Here is an 18022-nt window from a genome sequence, read left to right as displayed (position 1 = left end):
AAACACAGGTATCATGAACCTATCTGGGGTTACTTCTCTACATCTTTTAGTGGCACTGTCTGAGGTTACTTCCCCACTTTGTTTTTTGACTGGCACTAGGACCAGCTTGAGAGTCACGGGACTCCTGCCGAATAGCAAAATTCTCCAGAGACATGTTTCTGACATCTCTTCAATATCTGCCTGAAATGGTACAAAGCGTTGTCATTAAGCATGTTAGGGACATGGATTGCAACGTCTTTGTTAGGATGATGTGTCTCAACAAAATTTTTTATATCACAGTATTAAAACAGTGAGAGACCCAAGTTCGGATGAAACGGAGACAGAACAATCTGCAGTCGGAATAAGACCCTCCAAGTAAAGAAGAAGCACTTCTGTTGAGGCAGAGGAGGGGAATAAAGCTAAGTTGGGCATTTCACGTTTCAGTCGAATGAACTCCTTGTCTAAGGAAAGGGTATTCATCTGTGACCCCATAGAAACCCCCATTTCATACTGAAACTGCAAGGGCTTCAAGCAGTGAAAATCCTTCACAGGGGAGGTTGCTGTATTATCCCCAAGATTATTCTGCTGACAATTCGGGGCCAGGATCTCTGCAAAACGAAAATTGTGGATATATGCATCTTCTATCCATGAAGGAAGAATCTGACAGAACCCAAGAGACCTTCCTCGACTATTCAGGTACACGACGAGATGATCCAAGGATTGATCCCAAGGTATAAAAACCTTGTAGTCAAATTCCAAAAAGCAACAAACTCTTTGGAGTTCTCTCTGTTCACCTCGTATCTCTTGGACCAACTGAGAGTGTCAAGAGTACAGGTAAGGAGGAAAGGCATTCCTACCTGTCCTGCTAGAACAAGCAGGAGAGGTAGATCATGGGCAATCCTCAACCTGCGATGACTGCAGCACAGGGAAGGCGGGTGCCTGAGGAGAGCAGAAAGTTCACTTGAATAGAACTGAGCACTCGATGCAGCTGATCCAAGTAGGTCGAGCCGAATCGAGTGAGCTGAGCAGATTACATAAACACAATCATCAGCGGTACTCGTCTGCTAAGAACTATCGCTTTCCTCCTATATACACTGGTCTCCTTCAAGACCAAAGCCCCTTGAGGAAAAAGCTCAAAGAGGGATTCTGTGTCTGCTATCCTATGTGCTCAGACCCTAAGATCCAGGAATTTGAGTGCTTGGCTTGATTCCCGAATCTTGTAAAAAGTGATCATCAAAAGTGGTTTTCTATTGACTTCAGAGCACTCGCAATTTCAAGGAATCTGAGTGCTCAGCAAGAGCCAGAAATTCTAAGGAATTCAAGTGCTCGGCGAGACTCCCGAATCGCATAAGAACAATTACCGGGATCAGTCTTCTCTCACCTTCCAAGTGCTTGCGATTCCAAAGAATCTGAGTGCTCAGCGAGCGCCAGAAATTCTAATACAGACCTGTGCAACCTGCGGCCCTCAAGATTTTTCAGTGTGGCCCGACCCTTCAAAAATAAATATCATACAGTGTGGCCCTTAGGACCAACTGCAGCTGAAAATTTACTACTAAACCCTAATTACTTAAATTCCTAAAACCCTTATTTCGTTGAACTATGTCATAGTTCATAGGAGGATTATTAAAAATGTTTGTTAAGCATTACATTCTCATGACCTGTGAAGCCTTTTTGTAACTACAGAATGTTTTTCATAAGTAAGAAATACAAGACTAATTTTGCAGTTGGTTTTTTACTTGCGTTGTCTTTCTAACACCCTGATGTGCAGCCCTCCATTACTTAAGATTCTTGACTAGTGGCCCTTCATTTGAAAACGTTGCACATCCCTGTCTAATGAATTTGAGCACTTTGCGAGACTCCCAAATCTCATAAGATCAATCTTTGGGAGCGATCCCTCTCAAGACTCCCGAATTTCGCAAGAACGATCATAGGGAGTGGTCCTCCCTCGACTTCCAAAGAAATCATGGAGGAACAGGCACAGAACCAGTCTTAGATGCAGACTTCTAAAAACTGGATCGAAAGTGCGACTTTGACAGATCGCCCACTCGAGGCCCTCAAAACGTGAGACCCCATAGGAGAATGTGAATCAGACCTCGCCCTTGGCAGTGGAGAATGGTGTTTCTTCCACAGGGCTGCTTCTGCAGGATACTGATTAGGAAACTTCAATAGCAGTGGCAGGAGTCACAAGGCAGCTGGTGCCAGAGGCACATCAGAAGCTTCCCAGTGACTGGTCGTCAGGGTGACAGTAGCAATCAAAACACCGAAGGCACAGCAGGGGAACTACACACACACACAAGAGGCAGTGCCACAGCAGACCAGAGTGTCACAGGTACACTCCCAATGGTTGGGATAACCAATACAGCGAGATATCCAACCATCTACTGCTATGCTACGACTGATCACTGTCAACCTGAAAAAAAAGGAAAGATAATTAGTAAAATGAGACTCTTCTTGTTCCGAAGGGTACTGCCCTCCAAAGCGAGAGAAGACCCCTGAGAATAAGGCTATGGTTACTATGGATGCGAATTCTGACGAATGTCTGTTCGGACGAGTTCTGACGAATTCAAAAAAAAAACAAACGCATGCATTCCAATGACAGTGTTTACAGTGGCAGCAACAAACACGTCAGAACACGTACAAAGTCGTCAGAACCAGTTGAACGTTCAAACAAGTTTGATTTTTTCATGCAACCTGCGTTTTTTGGTATTTTTATGCATTGAATTTAGATTGATTTTATTATTCCACCATCGATAACGATAAATTGATCAGCCTTGTGTACGAGAACAGGTGTTTGTGGGATATGAGAGACAAAAATTACCATAACAGAGATATTTCTCTGCAAAAGTGGGAGAAGATTGCTACAGAACTCAACACTTTGTCGTCTCTATTAGAAAATAACTGGTTGACATGTTCAGTTTTTCCACCATTTAACAACACTAACTTTATTAGTGGACTTTCAAGAAAAAAATATTGATCAAGTTCGTCCATCTTTGCTGGGCGGCAGAAACGTAATGACTATCAGATTATCAGAAAATGCGTACAGTGTAACTACCTTGTTCTGACGAGGATTTCTGACGTATTCGTCAGAAGACATTTTCGTCAGAATTCGCATCCATAGTAACCATAGCCTAAGTCACCCAATCGCCAGTGAAGTAGTTGTGTGCACTTGTATACATTTAAGAAATATAGACAAGATATGCTGTTAATTTTATGGGATGTTTGTAAAGCCAGTCCTCTCATTATGTTTGGGATGGCACCATTATGGTTGTTGTGACGTCATAAGACGCTAGTTAGGAAAAAATGATGAGGGAGTAAATCAGGAGTTTGCGGTGGTGACGGAAGGTTGCTAGATTATGGTTTGTCAGTTGGTCTTGTAAGTCATTCTTTGGTTTGTTAAGGTAGTGAGCTGACTTGGGAGAACAGTACCATAAGAGCAAGTAAATATGTAAATTAAATAATTGTCCTATATTAGTTAGGCTAGGTATTTATTCAGTTAGATCTCATTTTCAATATCTCTTCAACATTTATCAGAAATGCATTCACATGATTTATTTGATAATATATAGTAGTTTTCTTCGTAGGTAAATAGCAGTTATAATAAACATGTTAGAAGAAAATCATTTGACTTTATCATTTTGGTTTTTCACATCGGAAGATATATCTGTCAACCAAAGAGTTCTCATTAAACTCATTTCATTATTTATCTTATTACTGGGGCAAGAATTATCCATCATGGGAAAATATAAATAGAGAAGTAAAAATGAGATTTCACCACCACAGAAGCTGTATTAAAACTTTTTAAAATATACCTTTATAAAGCTGTTCTTGATCCTGTGCCATTTAACATTTATGCTGCCTAATTGTTTGATCATTTACAAGGTCTTCCATTTTCCCTTACTCCCAAAACTTGTTTGTAACTTTTTTCTGCTTGCCATTATGCTCTAATTCTTTTTAACGACAAACTATGATTTACCTCAGTGATAAAATTGGGGCGGGGGTGGGGGGCGGAAAAGAAGGTAGTGAGAAGAGTGCATAAGGGGAAAATTGATGAAATAGGGGCCATGGTTCAAAGCATGATGGTGTTAGGAGTGAACGAGATATATGCAAAATTTGAAGGCGGGGTTACAAGGACAGCAAGGCATGTGTATAGAAGTATAGGTGGGTATGAAGGGGAAAAATTCCTTCATTAGGAATCCCCTTGCCTTACGGTACATTACACATAGACTAGATTGTACCAGTTACTATCACTCTGCTAGCAATTTTCAGCTTGTGGTTGCTGTTGACCTCACGTGAGTGAAGCTTGTCCAAAGGGGCGATGCGGTAAGGTAGTAACGATTGCCACCAAGTAGGTAGCAGACCAAGCTTACTTGTGAATATTCTTCATTGAACTATGTATTTCCAACAATCATTCCTTTTTCTAAATGCATTTCCACAAGATCTTCGCCATTCTCATTTACTTCAGGAGCTCTATACCTAACAAGAAAGCCATTTGTTCCACTGTCACGTACCTTTACAATTAAATAACTTGGCACAACCATCCTTTCACACTCTCTGAACAAAGGCAAAAAGATTCAAGCTCCTAATAACACCTTTTCACACAGCCATTCCTCAACTATATGCTCCCACCAATTACAACATTTTTGTTTTACCAGATGATAATTTTCCTTAGGGATGTGCCATGTATACATGCTTCCAGGAGTTGAACTGACTTTTTGACAAAATTGTGGCATCATTCAGTCCTGTGATGTTTACTTAAAAATGCTGGATCAATTATGTAGCAAAATAAACCAAGGGTCTTATAGCACTCATTTACATTAAAAACTAATTTTCTTGACAGGAAAGGGGCTCCGTACAAAGATCGTTTCAACCTGATGACCAATAGACTGATAGAGGCTGGAATCATTTCTCATTGGACCAGTGACATTATGGCTTCACGAGTGAAGGAAAATGGAAAACTGAGAGACAAAAATCAAGCTCATAATACCATTATGTATCATGTAGGTAGATGGAATTACAGTTAAATTACTTAAATGCATGGAGTGCTTTTCAGAATCATACCAAATGTTTCATTTATTTTCAGTTACCATTAATCATCTGCTATGGAACCCATTTAAAACAAAATCCTACCAATGAAAATTCACACTAGTGAACCTAAGATGTTAAGTTTCATTTATACTTACTTGGTAATTACATGATTGGAACAATATAACTACAGGTAGTGTTCAAGTTACGATAATTCGTCTTACGATAATCTGATTTTACGATGGGGTTAGCAATTAATACTGATATGACAATACTTTGAAAATATTTTTATATTATGCTGGCAACGAGTGCAGGCAGCAGCGTACAATCAAGTAGTGGGAGAGATAAAATTACAATAGCCCAACTTTATCCCATCTTCTAGTTAAACAAGTTCAAAAACAGCATAAGAGAACGATGAACGTATTGTTTTAATGTTATATTCGTTGCGTAAAGGTGTACAGCCATGAACAATTGAATGAGAGAGAAATTTTTTGCTAAGTACAACTGAATTGGATAACAACATCATCTGTTTGGCTTGTATTTCAACCATTGTACAATTGTAAACAATTACCATAGTTGTGTTATAAATTACGTTATGTAGAATAGGACTGATATACTTTTTGTAATAACTTTATTCGCTATAGATCAAAGATCAGCAAGGAAGTATTCTGTTAAATTCAAACCAAGTTGTAGCTGAAGCTGAGAAAACTGTTCAAGTTGCTAATGACTTATCATTGTGCATCGACAACAAGGATGAAACTCCTGTAAACTTTTTCCAGCAAACAACAGTAGATAAAATTGAGAGAAAAAATTTTAATCAAAATTACTGGACTTGAAAGAACACATTTTAATGTTGTTTTCACACTGATTAAGATAACGTAAAACTCGTATTACGATGAATCGAGTGAAAATAATGATTGGATTACATAATTTTTTTGCACAATAAACATGCCCCCAACGCAATCTGTTAATTAAAAAATAATGGCCTTGTCTCATATAAGTAAAGTATCTAGATATTCATTTGTGCTAGCTAGAAGCAAGAAAATTCGCTCAGAACCGAGTTAAATACTGCAAAATAAACTCATATTTGCCATCAGCTCAATTCCAAACTAAAACATGACCGTTTTGTAAGTATTTTTATAATACAATAATATGAGAAAATACATACAATATTATTGGATACAGTGAAGTAATATATACTTTTTAAAATATTAATGGAAAAGATGCAAATTCGTTGTTTGATTCTCGTTTCATGTTCAATTCCCCCCCCCCCCCCCCCCCACTTTTTTTTTTTACTGAATTATCATAGTCAGAATGCACTGAACCTCCAGAATTGGCTTAGAACAATTATATGTACCATAATGTATTATAATAGAGTATACCGTAGGCTAGGCTACTGTATTCGTGTGTATACAATGTGTAAACTAAGTGCCATAGTATATGCTAGACTAACTCTTGTTAGTGTCATTCAGTTTATCTTTTTACTAAATTATCATAAGCCAATCTGCATTGAACCTAGAGAATTAGCTGAAATTAATAATTATTATACCATATATGTATAACTTATACTGTGTAGTGTAGGCTCGGCAACCCTACAAGTAAAAATGGTACTGATTACCTAGTGTAGACGAGGCTATATTCAAGGTACAATTGTTCATATGCGAACAAACCTTTGGTCTTAACAATAGTATAATTTCTAGCGCCTAGCTGGATCTGGTTAAAAACAGATGAAAGCAAGGAATCTTGTGATATCTGGCAATGCATGCGTAGATCAGGTGAAGGATGGTCGAAACCCCCATAGTAGAGTTGCTCCTGTTTCTCCTTCCTTTTCTTCCATTGATTCGTCGCTGGAAGTATCGGGAGGCCACCAGGCTGATGTTTGTAAAGTTGCCCCCTTCTTTGGGAATTAGTTTGATTCCTGGGAAGGGGGAGGTTTTTTTCATCATTCTCATTTCTTCAAGAGTCGGAGGAACCCCGTCCTGGAGGGGTTGTTTGCACACTTTCTGGAGGTGGAGGATCACTAACTCCCCTTCCTCCTCAGGCTGGCCAGGCCATCCCCCCCTACTCCCAGCCTTGTCTTTGTGGGTAGTCGAGGTCAGCCATCTTGTATTGCTCTGCCAGTGACTGTTGCCACTTCTTCGAGTCGGAGGGGAAGCTGTGGCGTTAGCCCCGTTGATGACGTCACGGGATATGTCGTTGTGTATTCCTCCGCCAGTGGCGTCTGATTCCCCTTCTCACCGAGGGAAGGCCGTGACGTCATTACCACTTGTGACGTCACTCCCAGTCATCATCTGAGCACTGCCTCTCTCAGTTGTGACGTCATCTCTGCTGCCCAGTTTGCTACTTCTCCCTTCCATGTTTTCGGAGCCTTCTCTTGCAGATCAGTCTGAGGTTATATGCCAGGCAGTGCTTAAGAGGTTGGACTCTGTTTTGGATGTTAAGTTGGCTGCCTTGTCTGTTGGGAGCATTGGAAGGAAACGCATTGCTTCGTCCCCGCCTCCTGCGAAGAGACCGCTTTAGGAACCAGTTCTGTCTTCTCCCTCTTCCCCCTCTACGCCATGTCGGCATATCAACCGTTGAAAGGCTAAGGACTTTTGCTCTTTCTTCGCCTACAAGAGAGGAACTACGCGGACATGTTCTCAAGAATCTTAGTGTTTTGAAGAGTTTTAGCGGCTTCGTCCTCTGCATCGAATTGCGGGCGTGTTGCAACTTCCCCCACCCATGTATGTCTCGAGTGTTGCAACCTCCCCCATCCATACACATCACGAGCTTTTGCAACCTCCCCTGAGAGTGTGTGTATCTTCCCTTGTGTAATCTGCAGCGGCTGCTTCATCCTCTGCATCGAATCGTGGTCATGTTGCAACTTCCCCTGTCCGTGCACGTCTCGAGTGTGTTGCAACCTCCCCCGTCCATGCACATTGCTAGAGTGTTGCACCTCCCTGTCCGTGCATATGATGCAAGTGCTCCTTCTTCTCCAAGGCCTATTCGTCGCTGTAAGGATCTCAAGGCGCCTGTCAGTAGGTCAAAGGTGGTGAGCGTGAAGTTGCTGCAGCAGGAGTGTTTGCCTGCCCCTCTCACTGATGCTTCTAAGAGTTCGATTCTCGAGGATTCTCCTTCGATCTCGAGTGTTTGGGATTCCTCTCCAACTCGCGTTCGTAAGTCGGCCATGCCCGTGACCATTCACAGACATGTTTATGAATCATCTGTTGGAGGAGAACATAGCGATGCTCCTAGTGTTATAGTGGGTTTGTCTTGGGAGCCGACGCGTGGACCCAGCCCAGGCAGGTTAGTTGGTGTTTTGGGCTGTTTGGCAGCTGATCCTACCGTTAATTTTAATGAAGAAGGTGACTTAGAGGAGCCTACACATCCTTCTCATCATCGGTCTCCATTGCCGGAGCAGGAGGAGGGAGAGACGCAAAAGTTTTTGTCTTCCTTTTCGAAAGTTGTTGATCTCATTCGTGGGTTTAACAATTTGGAAACTAGGTCTCAGGCTCAGTCGTCTTCCCTCCTTCTTGCTTGGAAGCCTTGGTGGGAGCTACGCAGGATCCCAAATCATCTCTCCAGCTTCCCTAAGGTTAACGTTGCTTCGCTACTCCCGCCTCTCGCGGGACTAGGAAGTACTATGCTACGAATTCTACTTTTTTTTTATGTCGCACCATCTTAACCCAGACATCATTCGCCTGAAACCAGGATTGACCTTGGAGCAGGTGTGGCCGGTAGCTCCGTCCTTGTCTCTGCAGGATGCCTCAGCTTTGGAATCTATGGCAGCCTCCTTGTTGCTCATGGTTTCTTGGCTGGACTTCTGGTCTGTGGTCATTGCCAAGATAGCTAATGATAGGTCCCCAGAAGGGTTGGTGACTGCATCCTCTCTTGCCAATCTGTTGCACTCTGGAGGCAAGGCGTTTATGTATATGGCTCACCTCAGTGTTAATTTATGGGCTAACCTTCTGCTGATTAGAATGCGATAGGCCAGCGTCGGGCTGACACCAAAGACAGACTGGTGCACCAGGCCGTGTCTAAGTCAGTCTCTCGTCCTCGGAGACATCCTCCTCCTCCTCCTCCTCCTCCTCCTCCTCCCCCTGTCCAGCAGTAGTCAAGAAGATCGTCACCTGGTAGGCCATTAAGGAATTTGAGTTCGGCAGGGTCTTCCCGTTCAACTCAGCCTTGGTCAGAGGGTCAATGTCCCTTTCGCTCTCGTTCCTTTAGGCCAAGAAGGGGCCCAAAGGCAGAGGTAATGGGGCCCTCGGTAGGTTAGGTGCCTCTCCCTCTCCTGTACCACGGAGGGGGATGCCTAGCGGACCTTTGGGATTAGTGGCAGTTATGGTGCAGAGGAGTGGGTGGTAGATACCCTTCAGGTGGGGTACTGCCATTCGATTTGTCTCCCCCTCTGTCGGACAAACCACAGCTCATGAAGGCATATCCTCCAGATTCTCTGAAGTTCTTGGCACTTCGAGAGGAGGTGCAGAGGATGCTGGACAAGATTGCTATAGAAGAAGTGGTGCGTCCGTCTCCAGGGTTTTACAGTCACATCTTGGTGCTTAAGGTGTTGGGAGGATGGAGACCTGTGATCGACTTATCCACCTTGAATCACTTCATCATGAAGACATGGTTCAAGATGGAGACCCCGCATTTGGTGTTGGCAGCCGTGAGGGAAGGCAACTTCATGCTGTTGATAGACTTTAGGGACGCATACTTCCAAATCCCTGTTCATTCAACATCCAGGAAATTCCTTTGCTTCTCTCTTGGGAACAAGGTCTTCGAGTTCAAAGTCCTATGCTTCGGGCTGACAACAGCCTCTCAAGTGTTCACAAGGGCCTTCCCTCGTGTCAAGTTGGACCCATGCTCAGGAGATCTGTTTGCTGAGGTACCTCGACGATTACTTGGTCTTGCAGTATCCAGGGAAAAGCTGCTGCAGGACAAGGATCGTCTGCTTCGGTTCTGTCTGGAACTGGGCATCGTAGTCAAATAGGAAATGTCGAACCTCGTACCCAGTCAAAGGATTCTCTGCTTGGGCATGGCCATCGATACGACAGTAGCAATAGTTTTTCCGTCGGATCAGAGATTGGAGAAGTTGCAGGTGGTGGTGTGTAACTTCCTGTCGGAACCACATCAGTCAGCTCATCAGTGGCATGTTCTGGGAGTGTTGTCATCACTGAAGAAGCTGTTCCCAGACGCCTCCCTCGCAGGTTGGGGGGCCTTATGTAGGCGACCTCATCGCTTCAGGCATTTGGAAGACAAGCAGAAAGATATCAACATCTTGGAGCTGAAGGCAGCCTTTCTGGGTCTGAAGAAGTTTTGGGAGAAGGTGGAATGTCATTCTGTCATTCTCATGTCGGACAACGCCATGTTGGTAGCCTATGTGAACAAACAGGGAGGCCTGGTTTCTCGTCAGCTTCACGCCTTGACCGTCGAGGTTCACCAGTGGGCGGTCAGCAGTTAGGTAGAGCTCTCAGCCAGGTATATCCAAGGCAAACTGAATGTGGTCGGAGACAAACTCAATCGCTGGGATCAGATCCTAGGCACAGAGTGGTCCCTTCATCAAGTGGTGGTGGACAAGCTTTTCCAGATTTGGGGGAGACCCATGCTGGACCTTTTCATGACACGCTTCAACAGGAAGCTGGGGATATTCTGTTCAATGGTCCCATATCCTTTAGCATTGGCAGAGGACGCATTCCAACATCCCTGGGACAACCTGGAGGTGTGTGCCTTCCCTCCGTCTTGTTTGATCCGTCAAGTTCAAAACAGGCTAATGAGTTCACAGGGTCTCAGGATGACTTTGGCAGCCCTCTGTGGCCTCAAGCGGGGTGGTTCCCAGATCTGCTGTAGTTGTTATCAGAGGTTCCGAGGGAGATTCCCCCCCTGGTGACATCTGTGTCAGCCCCATGCAGAAATGTTCCACCAGTCAGTAGAATCCCTGTCTTTTCACAGTTGGAGGCTTTCAAGTTTCTCCTCCAAGCGAGAGGCTTTTCTCAGAAGGATGGCAAGGCATATGTCCAGCAGTCTCAGAATGTCGACCTCCGCGGTTTACCAAGGCAAATGGGCGATCTACTGTGATTGGTGCCGTAACAGGGTTTTTCTCCACTTGCAACCTCTATTCAGCGAATAGCAGACTTTTAACCTTCCTCAGAGACGAGAAACGTTTGTCCGTTTCTGCCATTAGAGGCTACAGGGCGGCCCTGAGTTGGTGTAACTCCTCTTCCTGAGAACTGTCCTTGCTAGTTAAGGGGTTTGAGCAGTCGAGTTCTCTTAGAGAGCTCAAGCCTCAGATGTGGGATGTTTTCTTGGTTCTCAAGAGCTTCTCTAAAAGTCCATATGAGCCCTTGTGTCGCTCATCTGACAGGAACTTGATGCTCAAGACAGTTTTCCTTCTGGCTTTGGCATCTTCCAAGAGGGTAGGAGCGCTCCACGGTCTGAGCTATGAGGTGAAGCACACCAGGGGTTGGGGGTTGTTGTCCTTCGAATTTGTCCCGTATTTCGTGGCCAAGACCCAAAATCCCTCTGTGCACGATGACAGGTTCACTTCGTTTTCCACTCCATCACTGAATGACTTGTGGGTGGTGATGCTCAAGAGCATTTGTTGTGCCCTGTCCAGGCCCTGCGTTGCTATCTTAACCCTCTTACGCCGAATGGACGTATTAAACGTCGAGTCAAAATGTCTCCCGTATGCCGAATGGACGTATCATACGTCGACTCAAAAAAGTTTTTTTTTAAATTCGCGGAAAAATATTTATAGGCCTACCAGCCGAAAACTTTTGAATCACGCGCCTTGGGGGATGCTGGGAGTTCACGGATCAAGGCGTTGTTTTGTTTACAATCGATACGCAGTCGCGCAAGCGCGAATTTCTTTCTTATCGCACTAAAAAGTATCAGTGACACATCTCAAAAATTATTTCGTCACTTTGACATAATTTTTGCACCCTTTTAAATTATCCTTTACATGAACTATTATATATGAAAATGTGCGCAATTTCATGTAAAATACAACAAAAATATACTCATGATTGTAGCTTTTATCAGTTTTGAAATATTTTCATATAAATAACGGTAAGTGCAAAAATTTCAACCTTCGGTCAACTTTGACTCTACCGAAATGGTCGAGAAACGCAATTGTAAGCTAAAACTCTTATATTATAGTAATATTCAATCATTTGCCTTCATTTTGCAACAAATTGGACGTCTCTAGCACAATATTTCGATTTATGGTGAATTTATGAAAAAACTTGTTCCTTACGTTCACGCGGTAACTCTTCCGATAAATTTTTTGTGCGATTGTCCTAATGTTTGCACCATTTTAAATTTGTCGTTACATAAAGTTTTATATATGGAAATGTGCGCAATTTCATGCACAATACAACTAAAAACAACCCATGGTTGTAGCTTTTATTTGAACATGTTTTCAATATTTCATATAAATAACGTTAAGTGGAAAAATGGCTTTAAAAACTTTCGGTCAACTTTATGAAAAAACTTTTTCCTTACGTTCGTGCGGTAACTCTTCCGATAAATTTTTTTCGTGCGGTTGTCCTAATGTTTTGCACCATTTTAAATTTGCCGTTACATAAAGTTTTATATATGGAAATGTGCGCAATTTCATGCACAATACAACTCAAAACAACCCATGGTTGTAGCTTTTATCAGTTTTGAAATATTTTCATATAAATAACGTTAAGTGCAAAAATTTCAACTTTCGGTCAACTTTGACTCTACCGAAATGGTCGAAAAACGCAATTGCAAGCTAAAACGCTTATATTCTAGTAATATTCAAGAATTTACCTTCATTTTGCAACGACTTGGAAGTCTCTAGCAAAATATTTCGATTTATGGTGAATTGATGAAAACAAAAAAAATTCCTTACGTCCGCGCGGTAACTCTTCCGAAAAAATCAGATTTTTTTTTTGTGCGATTGTCGAAATGTTTGCACCAATTAAAATTAGCTGTTACATAAAGTTTTATATATTAAAATGTGCGCAATTTCATGTAGAATACAACTGAAAATGATTGAAGGTTGTAGCTTTTCTCTGTTTTCGAAATATTTGCATATAAATCACGATAAATAGAAAAAAACCACGTTCGGTCAAATTTGACTCTACCGAAATAGTTGAAAAAACGCCCCCCCAAATTGTAAGCTAAAAACTCTTACGGCCTAAGTAACTATTCAGTCATTTATCTTCATTTTGAAACACATTTGAAGTCTCTAGAATAATATTGTGATTTATGGTGAATTTTTGGAAAATATATTTAACTTAACTCCGCACGCCGATTCGCGGCCGCAAGTCTCCAAAATGCGTACATCGCATTATCCTAATATTTGATCCTTTTCATATTAGCCTTTTTATAGAGTTTCATATATCAAAATGTGCGCAAATACATGAAGAATACAATAAAAAATAATTGAAGGTTGTAGCTTTCCCCATCTCCGAAATATGTGCATATAAAAAAATATATATATAAACGACATTCGGTCAATTTTAACTCGTCCGAAATGGTCGAAATCTGCAATTCTAATCTAAAACTCTTACAGTATCGTAATATTCAATCATTTGTCTTCATTTTGAAACAAATTGAAAGTCTCTAGAACAATATTTAGATTTACGGTGATTTTTTGAAAAAAAACATTTTTTTACGTCCGCGCATTACGAATTCGTACATCATTTTGTGATAACATTTTTCCGGTGTTGCTTTTATTGTTTTACAATGTATTATATATCAAAATGATTGCAATTTAGTGTACAATACAACGAAAAACAAAGTAACTCGTTATCTTTGACCATGTTTTGCACAGCGTGATTTGAATACAATTATGTATGAATTTTTTTTTTGCTACCATATTTCGCATTATTTACATATGATAATGATATTATTTTTCATTTCTGATGGTTGCATACTAAACTTCAGCCAATGACAAAAAAAGGAGCCAAAAATTAACTCTTAATCTTCAAAACTAAGCGCGCTGTGATTTTTTGAAAATATTATTTTTTCCGCTTCCGCGCTCACTCCAAACCGGCCCCGGCATACGGGAGAGGTTTTGATTTTTAGGGCTTCGGCGTAAGAGGGTTAAAAGGACTCGGCACCTTGGACCAGTCTGCCGCAGACTTACTGTTAGCACAGGCAATACAAGAAAGAGGTGTCTAGGAATACTATCTCTTTTTGGATACAGGAAGCCATCAGACAGGCATACTTGACTCTTGATGATTCCACGACCACGTCTGTGCAGGCTAGAGTGCATGATGTTACAGGTATTGGTCCCTCTCTGGCTTTCAAAAAGAACTTGGCTGTACATAGAGGCCTGAGCGCTGGTATTTGGTTACGCCAGTCCACGTTCGCCTCTTTCTATCTTAAAGGATGTTGCCCACAGATCTGCAGACACGTTTTCCCTGGGTACTGTGGTGGCTGCCCAACAGGTTGTGTACTCATAGATGCCACTAACAGGGCACTTTTGTATCTTTCCTAAGATAATTGTGTGGATGAAAGAATGAGTGAGTTGGCTGGTCTCCTTCTTTCTCTTGTACCTTTCCTTCTTCCTTTGGGCGGGTTAAGCAACAGACACGTCATTCACTGGAATGGTCTGATACAATGACTAAGGTAGTCATACTGATAGTGTGGTCACTTAATATGCAAATGTCAAACCCTCTATTCGGTAGCATATGCTCCACTCCAAAACAAGGAGGAGTTGAGAGTAGTACAAATCCTGGTGTGTTGGTTTGCTAATAGACAGTCAAAGTTTCTCTTTGGTTCCCTGTACAATGGTTCTCCCATATATTATTATACATCACTCAGGTCTGAGTGGTTAGATATCAATTTCTCAACGGGCTTCAGTCCCTCTCCAGAAGTCATTTCTTCTGGAAGCTGGACTGGTGGGTAGGCCCCCAGCCGGTCTAGGATGTCTTGTACCTCCCTCCAAGTATGAGTCTATCCTATTGTTAAGACCAAAGGTTTGTTCGCGTATGAACAAATGACAAATTTTCTAAGACAATTTGTATTTTTCATAGCTACAAACCTGAGGTCTTAACATTATACTGCCCGCCTCTAGCTGCCCCTCTGTTTGTTAAGACATCCTGAGTTGGAAAAGACTGATGCGTGATCGTAGGTGAATGGTCTTCGACCATCCTTCACCTGATCTACACATGCGTTGCCAGATATCACAAGATTCCTTGCTTTCATCTGTTTTTAACCGGATCCAGCTAGCTGCTAGAAATTATCCTATTGTTAAGACCTCAGGTTCGTAGCTATGAACGATACAAATTGTCTTGGAAAATTTGTCATTTTTTCCAACAAATGATGGGTTTTTTGGAACCTAACCACATCGTAAGTAGGAGAATACCTTTGCTGGGATAAGTTACTTAATTAAAACTATGTTATATGAAATTTGTCTCTGTATCTGTCTCAATCTCTGCAGAGTTGATGCTTAATTATTCCCAGCATGATGGAAAGAATGTAAAGATGGGGAAAAATGTTTTACTTGGGCTACAATCATGTGGATCACAAGCATGAATTTAATAGAATGATGACCTTGAATTTTAGATGACACACTTGGTTTTTCATATCAACTTTGAAGAAATTTACATACTAATACAAAAATCATATGTTAAAAAGGCAACTCAATGTAGATTCACTCTAAATCATTTCTTTTTTTCTTCTCAGGAGAACATCCAAATAATTCTTCATCTGAGCCACTTAACGGGTGTGTTTTTATTGTTGCTGCTTGGTTACGCACTGGCATGTTTAATTCTATTGAGTGAAGTCATGATTGTCAAATGGCAGAAAAAGAAGACTACATTATTCTTCATGGCACAAAGTGATGAAGGACCCTGAATACATAAATGGTCTCACAAGAGAGCATAATTAGCAAACTCTTCAAAGATGAAAAAGTTAAGCTTTAACAGAGGATAGAGTATCTAATATCACACATGAAAAGTAATTTACACTGCTTTATAGGAAATTAAATATATGTAATATCAGATTATGGTTCAAATTTATATTGTACAGAATTGTAAAGTATTTGTTATCCTCAGTTAAAAGAATGTACAATCACCAGAAAAATGTCTCCTCTTCCAGATTTTTTGTTACTTAGTGACAGTACCATCATTTTTGTTGTCTTTTCTCAAATTATTAACAAAAGTTGTATAGTAAATAAAGATTTAATTGTATGGAAGTTACACCTCATATAATTTTGTAGGAAATTCTGGCTTTGCTGTGAACAACAGAATTAAAGTTAAGTTTAGTTACTTGATGTTAGCAAGTCTCAGCATTTATTTTTTTATCCACTGTAAAACAGACAAGCTTATGATGCAATTTCTAAATATACATATACTTTTAGTTCATAATAGTAAGAAGTTGAAGAAAATAAGCAAGTAACAGGTGAGACTTGGGATACAATAAGGGGCAAAAGGTATCTGTAGATGAAATCTCACAAAGGAGATGGAGAATTGATAGCAGAACATAGTAAGCATTAAAGAAGAGATAAGAGAATGTGTGGATGATGCTGACACAGCAGTTACTCAGAGAGTAGCATAGGAATGGAATGGAATATGGAATTTAGGCTTGAAGCCAAGCACTGAAATCCAAAGGATTATTCAGTGCTATAATTAATTTGGTTTAAGATGTACGTATGTCAGTGGATTTATGAACTGAATAAATAAATTATTTTAAAACTATGGTAAAATTGATATTTAGTAAAAACTAATATTCTCCATAAAAAAATATTATGGAATTAAGGATATGCATATAACCTTAGTATAAAAAAGTAAAAAATCACAATTTGTCGTAAATTGTATTTTTCCTAACTATACAAACCTGAGGCCCTTTAACATATGGAATGAAACTTCAGCGCAGCTGTAAGCTTTCGAACAAGGTGGTTCGGTAGTTAACTGCTTGTTCGATAGTCGGGAGTCCCGCCCGACTGGGAGGTGAAGATTCACTTTGCTTTAGGCCCAGGAACAGAGTGGGGGTTGGCATGAGGTGGGACTATGTGTAAAGGACCTCAGGTTTGTATAGTTTTTTTTTTTCTTTAAGTTTTTATTCAATAAATTATTTACAAAACATTACAATAAATCCAGAACTACATATATTACCATCTAAAATACATTGCATTTAATGTTACACAAATTCTTTGTGAAATATTTTAACAATTTATCTTTCAAAATGGCCTTGATATCTCTCTGATTTTTTTTTATAATCGAAGCTTTTATTGCATTTATAATCAAACGTTCAGGCACATTAATTCTTGTCTTTGAACAACCTTATATTTAATTTACAATATAACTTGACAAAATTAAAGTTGCAGTGTTCCTTTGTTTCCTCGATGACTCTGGGAAATCAAAATACATAATTCTAATGAAATTGCAGTGAACAAGATTACAAAATAGCTTCAAAAATACAATTTACGACAAATTGTGGTTTGTTCCGACACGTAATACAAACCCTCGGTCCGGGGGGCGGGGGGGAAGAGAAAGAATGAAAAGCAATAACACAAGACAAGGGGGCAATGCAAATGAGTTGTCCTAATGTCATATTTACAACTGAAATTTCACATATCTCTATGCATATAGGATTTCATATTCATATAATTATGTATAATGTATGAACCCATGAATTTATGCATGTGTGAATGTGTATATATAAAAATGAAATTCACATACCTCTATGTAAGTATATGGATTTCATATATAGATATATATATATATATAATATATATATATATATATATATATATATATATATATATATATATATATATATGTGTGTGTGTGTGTGTGTGTGTGTGTGTGTGTGTGTGTGTGTGTGTGTGTGTGTGTGTGTGTGTGTCAATATAGTCTTAAAGAATCAGGAGAGAAGAGAATAAAAGACCCCCCCGCCCAAATGAACTCTCTAGTAGCTCGATAATTTCGCCATCCACCAGGCCTCTTCATGAGCTTTATTTGAGCTAAACAGATTAATTGGTTACATAAAAATCATAAACATTTTTCTCAAAGGTAAAATAAAATCAACAGAATAGTTGACAAAGGACAAAATAGGTTGTTTA

General features: G+C 40.5%; 1 protein-coding gene across 1 annotated transcript in view; it reads left to right on the top strand.

The window, feature by feature from the left end:
- LOC135218808 (uncharacterized) overlaps nucleotides 1-16502 on the top strand; it is a 27687-nt gene extending 11185 nt beyond the window's left edge. Inside the window, exons 8-9 of the mRNA XM_064255257.1 lie at nucleotides 4817-4976; nucleotides 15643-16502. Of these exons, the coding sequence (XP_064111327.1) occupies nucleotides 4817-4976; nucleotides 15643-15813 (331 nt within the window). The 3' untranslated portion in view covers nucleotides 15814-16502. The remainder of the gene's footprint in view (nucleotides 1-4816; nucleotides 4977-15642) is intronic.
- The last annotated feature ends 1520 nt before the right edge of the window (nucleotides 16503-18022 follow it).

The sequence above is a fragment of the Macrobrachium nipponense genome, chromosome 1 (genome assembly GCF_015104395.2).
Source record: "Macrobrachium nipponense isolate FS-2020 chromosome 1, ASM1510439v2, whole genome shotgun sequence".
Taxonomy (NCBI): Eukaryota; Metazoa; Arthropoda; class Malacostraca; order Decapoda; family Palaemonidae; genus Macrobrachium; species Macrobrachium nipponense.
Note: the sequence above shows the minus strand (reverse complement) of the source record. Positions and strands in the feature narration are given on the sequence as shown.